We start from the raw sequence: 10,623 nt of genomic DNA on the forward strand, positions 1-10,623 counted from the left end.
GGCTTAAGGCTTAAAACTCTATTGTAGATCCGGACTTAACCGTATTGGCTGCGATGCTGTCAGTGCCCAGTATCACAGCCAATACGATGGTAAGATTCTAATCCAGCTAGCAATCCAGCAGGAAAACAAGCATCGTGTGCCGCAGACTTTAGTGATTATTTAATATGATTGGTTTTTGTCTTTAGTTCTTTACTGGAGGTTTGTTCGCGTCGCATGCTCCAACATGCGCCTACTTCGTCCAATCGTAGCTCCTACTCACTCTAACGAGTGCGTTGGAGCATGCGACGCGAACAAACCTTGTGATCTAAGGCCGGTATTCATAGTCAGATCTTATATTCAAGACCGTCTTAAGTACGGTTTTAAGAAGTCACGCACCAATCAGAAGGCTGCATTGATGTAGACGGGCCTTAAGACATTACTTAAGTCCGGATCTACTAATAGCGTTTTAAGCCTTAAGCCATAAGAAATGGGCGAATCACAATCGCTTATTCTTCTCGGATTCGACTGTAATTGGTCAATTTCTTATGGCTTAAGGCTTAAAACACCTATTGTAGATCCGGACTAAGACGGTCTTGAAATAAGACTTGATTATGAATATCGGCCTATGTGTAAGAACCAATCATATTAAAAAAAAAAAAACTAAACGCTAACGGCTAATTGCGGCTAATCGAATTAATTTTCTCTGTTGAAAGCAGCCATTATTTACTTTTTCATCGCTAATTACTGACACGTGCGCATTAACGTCGCAAATAACCACAAATTACATATAAAGGGTCTGTTTTTTGTTGAACTAGTGTATATACTTTTGAAACTTAAAATGAGATAGGTATACGTTTATAATTGGCGAAAGTGAGAGAGTTCTAATACAATCTAGTGCAGGAATGAAAAACAGACCTAAATCTCTTCGCATTGCTTAAAATTCTCAAAAATGTTTGCACTTTAAAATGAGATAGATATATATTTTTAGTATTAAAAAGAGAGAAAGCGAAGATGCTGAGTGCAAACAGTAGTGGGAGTGGCGCACTTGCACAGTTCAATTGCACACCTCACATCGACCTGTTTCTAGTAATTTTTTACTGCTTCGCCAATGAGAGACTAACATGTGGGTCTTATGAATGATTTTTAGAACGATAATTTAATGAAAATTTATCTAACGAGAATTTATTTTAAAAATTTGTTTAATAACAATTGATTTTTAAACTTTATTAATTAAAATTTATTTTTATTTTACAATTTATATGATTGCTTGGCCCGAGCCAAACAATAAATACATTATACATCCTAATACATTAATAACAGCTATAAATAAAAAGACAGCAGGCCAACTGTGTGTCACATGTAGAATGTGTCCGGAAAAATATACACCTAGAAAACCTGAAAGAAAAGAAAATATATTAGCTGTTCATGCGATTGTTTATATTAATTACTTACCAGGTATTGCGCCAACAGTATTCATTAGACCAAATACGCTGCCGGAGTGCTTTGGTGCAAGATCCGAGGGATTAACAGCGATAGCGTTATTGTGGAAGCCTGAGCCACCAATAATTAACGCGAGACAAAGTATAGCATTTTCAAAACTTTCCACTTTCGCTATGGGGAATATGTACATGAATGTTATTTAAAGAATTACTAAGAATTATTATTAAATGCTTTTTTTATCAGATTCTTTTGTTTCGCACAAAAACGCGTCGAATTTAATATTGGAGCTGACAAAGGCTAAGCAAATAATTACTTGATTTAAAAAGGATTTTATTATAGATATTCAAATAAGTAATCCCAAAACTATCAATTTTTAACAAGTTTTTCCAGACTTTTGTTGTATAAGCCTTGATTACCAAGGGTCAAGCTTACCCAAAAATAACAGACTTCCAATTTCGATAACAAAACAAATCGTTTGGATTGTTTTGCGTGTCACGGTAACAGAATAACCAGCTTTAATTATCTCTTCTGACAGAGCTTTCCCCAAGAATGTACAAGGTAACATCGATAGCCATGGCACCATATTTACAATCCAGCCCTGTTAATTAAAGTTTATTCAACATGATATAACAAGAAAAAAATTACTATGTTGTTATTACAAATTACTTATTATTTAGCTTTTTCTTAGCTATGAATATGAAATATTATTTACTACCTTTGTTATAGAACACTTCTTATATCTTTTCTTTTCATATATTATACTTTTTGTAGACTTTCTAAGCAACAATACTGAATAAAAATTAGATAATAATATTACCCTGATTTCAGGAAATGTGTCATGGAAATATGTGGGCATCCATGAAAGTAGCACAAAGAAACAGTTATTTTGGCAAGCATGTCCAATAACACAGGACCTAAAAAATCATAAAAATCAATTAACAATCACAAACATAAATGAGAAAGTTAGTCTATAAAACATATTATATTTATCTTATAAATCTTATGATGATAATCTTGTATAATTTTCACAATTGAATGATTCAGAGCATTTGTATAAATTAAAGTATATATGCGTAATTCAAGCTTTCATTATTTTGGGTAAAATCATAAGTCTTCGAAATCAACAAAGTTAAAAAAATATAATCGGCAAAGAGATTGCGCTATCTAAAATTCTAAAAATTTTCCACATTTCCAAGAACTGCGATTCCGAGAATTTGTGATTTAAAATGCGAAAATCAAAAACGTTAAATCAATAGAGTTTTAGAAAAGTACAATCTAATTGCAATGGTTAACTGATTATAAAATCTCTCTTTGTACCTCTAGCCTATACAAATATAAAACAGGTTTAGAAAATATTGAAGCCCATGCATTATAATTACCAGAAAGGAGGTTGTGACAGAAGTTTGGACCAAGGCAAAGTGTAGTCAGTGGTAGACTTGATAGAAGCTGTTTTTTCCTTAAAAGGCAGAGTGTGGTAGCTTAATAAAGCTGTCCATGCCAAACTCATGCCCCCTACATAAGTAAATTAGTAAGCACACCACAAACATTTCTCATTTCTGCTTGAAAATAAAATTAACAAAGAGATGTATTCAACTATTAAATTATTCTTACATGACGTGTCTCAAAAACTATCATCATTTATCTGTGGATTCTTCAATTAATTTGACATCGATTTACATAAGCTACATTGTACCTAACGCTCGAAAGACAGTCATCCAGTTATAATTTTCCAGAAGATACGAGCCTAAAGACCCAGTGAGTAGAGTGCCCAGAGCAGATCCTGATGTTAATAAGCTAAAAAAGGAGGCCCTTTCTGCCTCGTGCAAGCGTTGACTGATCAAGCTAATCATGCTAGGAAAATGCATTCCTGTAAGTGACAAGTGTCGTATTATCCTCCATCGGCAGCAGTACAGCTGTGTACACACTTGAAAATTACCTTGGAATGCTCCGTTTATCATTCTCACTGCTGCAACAAGCAAAACGGATGTCCCATCTCCGGAAAAGAATTCTATAATTTCCGGCATGAAGAAGGTTGTTGCCGACCAACCAAGAGCAGATATCCATAATACTCTCTGACCACCGATTTTGTCGCTAATATAGCCACTGGCTACTTGCGTCAATGTATATCCCCAGAAGAAGCTCGACAGTATTATGCCTGAGTCCGACTTGGACCAATTCTTCTCCTGACTGACAACAGGTATCAACAGAGGGACAGATGTACGTGTAGCATATATCAGACATGTACCACATAGCAACGACAGGAACCATTTCTGCCTCTCCCTCCTAAAAGAGACTTTTTATAATCCAATCTTGTCAATGCTTGTAATAGCATTTGTAAAGATAATTCTGATCAAATTTTGATTATTTTAATTGACAAAATTTAAACCATATTTTAATTACAATTTGTTATGTCTAATCTAATCTGCTCATCTAAAAATTAAACTTTCAAAATTTAATAACTTTACGTGTATATAAAATAAATACAAGTTGCTTGATAAGTTAATTATTAATTAAGTTAAAGTTAATTTAATAAGAGCTTTGATCGAACTTTGATTAATGCAATTGATAGAATTGCTTAAAGGAAATTTGTTTATTACAATTTATTATCTCTAATCTGTTCTTTTATGAATTAAATTACAAAAACTTAATAATTATGTACTCATTGACAAAATAAGTACAGGCCAGCTGTTTAATAATATGTTAATCACTGATTAAGTAAAATCGGAGTTTAGTTAAAGTCGTAAATAATTAATGGATCAGCAACTCCTTTGTTTAGAAAATCGGTGATCGCCTATGAATCGACGTGTCCCGCCGATTATACCTCGACCAGGATGAAGTGGTCCTGTCATCAAACGGAGTATCCAGCGATATCTGTAACTGCATTGTTTACGAATTCGTTTAGCTTGTAGACGTCAATTTCCGTGTTAGAATCTCGGCTCTAGTTAATATCCCGTCAGAGCACGTAATTTTCACGCCCATATTTAGTGTTGTTAATACGCAGTTGATCTGTCAAGTTCCACCGTGCATATCAGTGCACGTCACGCTAACCTTCGCCTCCGTGTCCTCCGCGCGTCTTCATGTCTTCGTTTTGATTTGGATCGGAACTCTCGGACTCTCGGGTCTCTCAGAAGCTTTCAACGAAGACCTACGGACTACGGGAGCGCTGCAGAGTTCGGCATATACAACATGTACCATATACAAACATCTTAAACGAACGAACTGCGGTTCGAAATTCAATCCTAACGAAGGATGTTATAAACACTCATTTATTTCAGCCACATAAAATACACATTAAAATATAAAATATAAAGAAAAAAATATAAAATGTAAGTAAATAAATGCGTACATCTCGAGAGATCGCATAAGAATTGCGATGGGAAAATATTAAGTATAAAGAAAAAAATATAACATATAAGTAAATAAATGCGTACATCTCGAGAGATCGAGAGATCGCATAAGAAATGCGATGAGAACTACGCATAATTATATAGAGGTTGATAATTAAAGGACGTATTGATTTTGTGCGTATCGCTTTTGCGCAAATCTGTCTGGACTTTGACATTTTATTTTGATAAGAGAGGAGGATAAGAGAGGAGAGAAAATAGATACAGAAACACTGGCGCACATGTATACAATACAATAAGATGTGATTTAATAATGACATCGGTTCTGAATTTGAATAAACATCTATCTATCCTTTCGAAAATTGCTATATGCAAAAGCTAGATATATTTATTTATTTATTTCGAATTGGATTGTGCAAGTCATGATACGCATGAAGTGTTTAACTGCACCTAAGAACTGCTTTGAAGAACTTTGATGGAAATGACAGAGGTAAATTAAATATACAGGGGATATAGACAAAGTAATGTAAGCACTTGGGAAATATATTATTTCTTTACTATTTGTTTTAATAAAAGGTTAGTCCGTCATTTATCCACTCTTAATATACATTTTACTCTTGAAATAGTTACTCTCTGCAGAACATAAATTAATAGTAAAAAAACTAAATAATAATTTTGCACTCAATAATATAAATTAATACATATATCTATTTACTTCAGCCACTTAAAGTCAAGAAAGAGATTTGGGTTAGTTACAAATAAATTTATCCATCCATCCCTTGACTGTACTTCATCGTTATAATTAATTAGGTCTAGCCTTAAACCTTATCTCTCTAACTATACTTTTTTCACTCAACAATAGAAATATAATACATAATGTAACAGATAACAGTTACATTGTTGAATAAAAAATTATAACATTAATGTAATGTTATTATTAATTTGTGTTTTGCAGATCAATGCTTAGATACTTATCAATAGAATTTTATATAACTTTTTTCATTCTATTTTCCAAAATTGCTGTCTATTCTTCAAAATTTCAACACTTTTCTAGCCAATACAGTCGCCTGATTTAAATATTATTTGTAATTTTGAAGATGAATGAAAAATATTATTTCCTTCAATATATTTTTAAAACAATTAAAAGATGTTTTGTTAGAAAAATGATATAATATTGCACTGCAGCAATTGTTACACTATTCGAGCATACATGACTTTATTTCAATGAGGATAGAATCTATATTAAAGACAAATAATAGGAAACCTTGTTATTAATGAAACAAATAGTAGGATTGAGAAGTAACTCGTTACTTTAACAAAGTTATAGTCAAAGTTTCTTTTTTTAATAACTATAACTGTGTTCCTTTCTTTTTCATCCATAACTGTAACTTAGTTACACTTTTTGTAACTGTAATTTAATAGTTACTTTTTATAAATTTATTCAACATATTGACTGATCAAAATGAAGTACTCAGTAAATAATCTATGATTATTTCTTAGGATTGGAATACACCTTTATTCCTAATAATTATTCTCCCTAAATGTCTGTAAAAATTTAAAATTAAACTAAAAGTCTTTTAGTATGAATGCATTTTAATATTAATCCCATAATTCTGATTCCAACATAAATATATGTATATATTAATTTGTTATAAATAAAATAGCAAATGATTGAATGTTTAACAAAATATTTTAGTATTATCAGAAATGTAAAATTCTTGTATTTAAAATAAAAAAGTGCAAAAAAATTACAAAAAATAATTAAAAAGTACAAAAATACTTTTCAGAATTAACTTGTAATAATAACAAATTACTTTTCGAGAAAAAAACTAACTAGTTTACTTATTTTTACAAAATAACTTTCATAATCCCGACAAGTAGATAGTATATTTTTCAGGTGTTTACATTATTTTGTCCATTCTCTATACAGTCATGTTGTTCTGTAGTGTTAATGCTGCTCAGTGTTACCTTTCTTTACTACCTTATATTTCTGCTAATTTGAGATGAGTAAACATAGACTGTTTTATTTCAGACACAAAACGACAGTATATACGATTCAATAATCATGTATTGTAAGTATACCTGCATCATGCAACACACTTCACTAGTTTGTCACATTACATAGTCTATCATTTTGAAAGAGGAATAAAGGATTAATGTTTAATTCCAGACGAAGAACGGGCTAAAAAATGCCAGGCGTTTTTACAACATCCCAACGTTCGTAAATTTATCCTCAGATTTAAGGAGCAGTTAGCCCACAATCCATTTCTGCAGGTGGCTACCTTCATTGCATTAGCGTCGCTTCTTGCACCTATCTTCTTGTTTATTATATTTGGTATCGTCAGTGCTGTATTCGTATTTATTGGTTTTATGATGGTTCAAGGTAAGCAATGCTACATTTCTTATTCTTGATCACAGAACTGCTGTTGCTGGACACTAAACAAGTACATATTGTTTTTAGGGACAGTATTGGCTATTGGCGCGAGTATTTTAAGCTGTGTACTTTTCTGCATCATAAGTACTATTATAATGGTAGGATTATTTATCCTTTGTGTTCATTACACATTGTATTATACAAACCGTGTGTTTAATCTTTTGGTCTCTAAAACCTAATAACTGTACATAAAGGTGATTGTATAATAAAAATTTTTAATAAAAGAATTTAAAAAAAAATAAAAAGATGAAAATTGAAGTGTTTATTATTACAGGTTTGATACAAATATGCAAAACCATATCTAAATACATATAGGATAAGGTAATATAATTTTGAACACGATACAATTCTGAACAAAATAAAAGTTTAATTCAATTTTTAAAATTCAAGTTTAATTTTTTTCTTTGTTCTACTCTTCAGAATTCTCCACACAATGAGAGGATTATTAAACCTGTAGCTCAAAAATTCGATTCAAATTTTATTTTGTTCAGAATTATATCATGTAAGAAATTGTACCACCTTACCCTTGATCAATATATATCTTCATACATGTGTCCGACTTGGAGGAGTACAGAAGGAGTAGTAATAGAAAAAGAGAAATGCTGGTCAATAATGTATGCGGATGATGTGATTCTACTGGCAAATAGAGAAGCTGATATGAAAGAGATATTGAAGAGATTTGAAAGGTTTATACAAAGAAAAGGACTGAAACTGAGCCCGGAAAAATAAAAAATAATGGTATTCGAGAAAGGAAGAGATAGGACAAAAAGAGAGAGTGGAAAAAGAGGAAATAAAAGAAGTTAAAGGAATCAAGTATCTGGGATACACACTACAGAAAAATGCAGGGATAGAGAAACATATAAAAGAAATGATAAAGAAGGCGACATTGGCAATCAAGAGAACGTAGAGCATTTGTGTGGGGATGGCAGGAAGAGAATAGACTAGACGGTAAAAAGAAAGTATGTAAAATGGATTCTAAAACTGGACTGGAGAACACCGAATTATATATTGACAGAAGAAACGAAGATAAATGAAATCAAAATTAAAGCAATCAGAAGAGCAGTAAAGTATAAAGAAAAAATAAGGAAGTCAAAGAAAAAGTTGATACAAGAATGTGTAAAGGAATTGGAAAAGTAGTAGAGGAAAAGAACAAGGTAAATGGGAAAAGAAAAGAAGAGAAGCGTTGAAAAGAGCAGGAATGAGTAAGGAATAAGAAGGATAAGAGGGGCAGGAGATCAAGGAATAGCAGGAGATTTCATGAAAAGAATAGAAAGAAGAGGAAAAGAAGAAAGACAAGTAAAGATAAATGAGTCAAGGTATAATAGCAACTATAAGAACATAAGGTCGGAAAGGCTACCAAAATACTTGGAAGACAAAAAGAGGATGAAAGATAGAAGTTTAATAGCTAGATTCAGATGTGGGAATGAGACAAAAGGAGGCCAGTACTGGAGAAAGGATGAAGAAAAAAGATGTAGAATTTGCTAGGCTGCAGAAGAAAATATGAGCCATATACTCAAGGAGTGCAAGGAGACAAAGAGTGAGATGCAGATGGAAGAATTCATAGGAACAGAAAGTAAAGGGATAGAGATAATGAAGAGGATAGATAAGGCAAGAATGGAAGCGGAGAAGAGGGAAAAAGCAAACAAGCATGAGAACTTATCCTACATAGTTACACCAAGTAGAGTAGAAAGCAAAGTATGTTTAAGTATAATTTTAAAGGCAATTCCAAGCGATGTTTATATACAATCAGAAAATAACAAAAGCTACAAACAGTGATATGTAAGATGCTACAGATAGGAAAAGTTAGATATATGCGATATATATTTTGTTTTTTTAGAATGAATATCTTATGTTTTGTATTATATTTTATATGTATATGTATTTAGAGACCTTGTAAATATTCATATGTATATGTTTATTAAGTTAAAAACAATGTGGAAAAATGTAGACTGGAAGCCATCCAAAGCCGCAAGGTAAGGATTAAAAAATAAATAAAATAAATAATATATCTTCATATATTATCTATTTCTAAAAGTAATCAAGTATCAAAATTATATCATCTTATTTAGGTATATTTATACTAGTTTAGTGGAAGATTCTCATTTCTGACTTCAGTTTCGCTCGTAGACAAATAGATTTCATGCCACAGTGAGTCGGTCAACTTTTTATCAATCTCTTGAGTATCATAACAGAAGTGGTGAATGTAGTCGCGTCTGTTTGAAACATCTGTGTCAAGGATTAAGGATATGCATATCTGCTACTTGTTGGCAAAAAAAGTAGCTAGTGTGAAATACAAAATCGTACTTGATATATTTTATATACTGGCTAATTTCATGTATATAAATATTTAGAAAAAGGATACAGCCTTGAATTCTGTGCTTTAAATATATAGCTTCAAAATCCCACTGTATCCTTGTTAAGTCCTTATACAAGTTCAACTTTTTCCTATAAAACAAACAAAATTATGACAATATCAATAAAAAAGATTGCATTAATATATAATGATGATACATGCCTTCCTTGCTCCAGCAATTGTTGATCTTGCAAATTTGGTTTAATAGTCTTTAAATTAGTACGTTTTCCTTCTAACTGTTTGATTTCTTGTAAGAGTTTCTTGTTCTCTGCTTCCAGCTCTTCCTAAAAAATATTCTGCAATAATAAACATCCACTTTCTGGAAAAAATAAAAGTATATTACACTCACTAAATAATTCTTCTCTTCTGATAACTTATTATTCTTGCTCTCTAAAGTTTGACTTTCTGTATGCAATGTCTCTTTCATAGCAGCCAAGTTTGATGTTAATTCCTTAATCTTAGTTTCATCCTCTAAAAATATATAGCAATTATATACAAAAGGAAATATAATAAACACAATGTATTCTACAATTTCAGAACTTCAAGCAATACAATAACTTATTGGCTTATTTCCTAGCAAATTAAATTCCATATACTCAATAATAAAATTTACCATTGAATCGTTGATTTTGATCTTTTTTAATTTCATCTAGTTTTTCTACTTTGGACAGTAACAATTCTTTGAGCGTCGACATATCCGTGTTTACGAATTTCGTTTTCAACGATTCTATCCAATGATCCTCCATAATTTGATTTAATATTAAAACTATACTAAAGTTAATTAATCTCACAACTATCCTGTCAAAACACAAAATGTTTTGTACGTTTGTTAAACTTTACACGTTACAAATTTTGAATCATCTGTAACAGGATTGACAAACTTCTCAGATGATAGGTCTGTTCCTAAAGACGCCTTTTCATGCTTACGCGAGATCGACGCTTAAGGCCCGTCTACAATACACGGAGTAAGAAGTAAGAGTAAGAAATTGACCAATCACAGTCGATTATTCTTCTCACATTCGACTGTGATTGGTCAATTTCTTACTCTTACTTCTTACTCCGTGTATTGTAGA

The 10,623-nt window shown here is 31.7% G+C and overlaps 3 protein-coding genes across 3 annotated transcripts; 1 reads left to right on the plus strand and 2 right to left on the minus strand.

The window, feature by feature from the left end:
- Positions 1 to 1,234: 1,234 nt before the first annotated feature.
- On the minus strand, positions 1,235 to 4,714 carry MFS18 (major facilitator superfamily transporter 18). The gene is made up of 8 exons (XM_018510187.1): positions 4,241 to 4,714; positions 3,356 to 3,702; positions 3,113 to 3,286; positions 2,799 to 2,931; positions 2,237 to 2,333; positions 1,852 to 2,017; positions 1,432 to 1,590; positions 1,235 to 1,374 (listed from the first exon to the last, which is right to left on the minus strand). Exons 1-8 carry the CDS (start codon positions 4,300 to 4,302, stop codon positions 1,235 to 1,237), a joined length of 1,278 nt encoding a protein of 425 aa, XP_018365689.1. The 5' UTR covers positions 4,303 to 4,714.
- A 127-nt stretch (positions 4,715 to 4,841) lies between these two features.
- LOC108762926 (uncharacterized) lies at positions 4,842 to 7,487 on the plus strand. Its single transcript, XM_018510190.1, has 5 exons — positions 4,842 to 5,253; positions 6,796 to 6,835; positions 6,934 to 7,146; positions 7,225 to 7,391; positions 7,472 to 7,487. The coding sequence occupies exons 1-4, from the start codon at positions 5,239 to 5,241 to the stop codon at positions 7,374 to 7,376; spliced, it is 420 nt and encodes a 139-aa protein (XP_018365692.1). The 5' UTR covers positions 4,842 to 5,238; the 3' UTR covers positions 7,377 to 7,391; positions 7,472 to 7,487.
- On the minus strand, positions 7,129 to 10,432 carry LOC108762925 (uncharacterized). Its single transcript, XM_018510188.1, has 6 exons — positions 10,164 to 10,432; positions 9,900 to 10,021; positions 9,713 to 9,834; positions 9,560 to 9,642; positions 9,279 to 9,423; positions 7,129 to 7,199 (listed from the first exon to the last, which is right to left on the minus strand). Exons 1-6 carry the CDS (start codon positions 10,294 to 10,296, stop codon positions 7,166 to 7,168), a joined length of 639 nt encoding a protein of 212 aa, XP_018365690.1. The 5' UTR covers positions 10,297 to 10,432; the 3' UTR covers positions 7,129 to 7,165.
- Positions 10,433 to 10,623: the final 191 nt, after the last annotated feature.

The sequence above is a fragment of the Trachymyrmex cornetzi genome, unplaced genomic scaffold, assembly GCF_001594075.2.
Source record: "Trachymyrmex cornetzi isolate Tcor2-1 unplaced genomic scaffold, Tcor1.1 scaffold325, whole genome shotgun sequence".
Classification (NCBI taxonomy): Eukaryota; Metazoa; Arthropoda; class Insecta; order Hymenoptera; family Formicidae; genus Trachymyrmex; species Trachymyrmex cornetzi.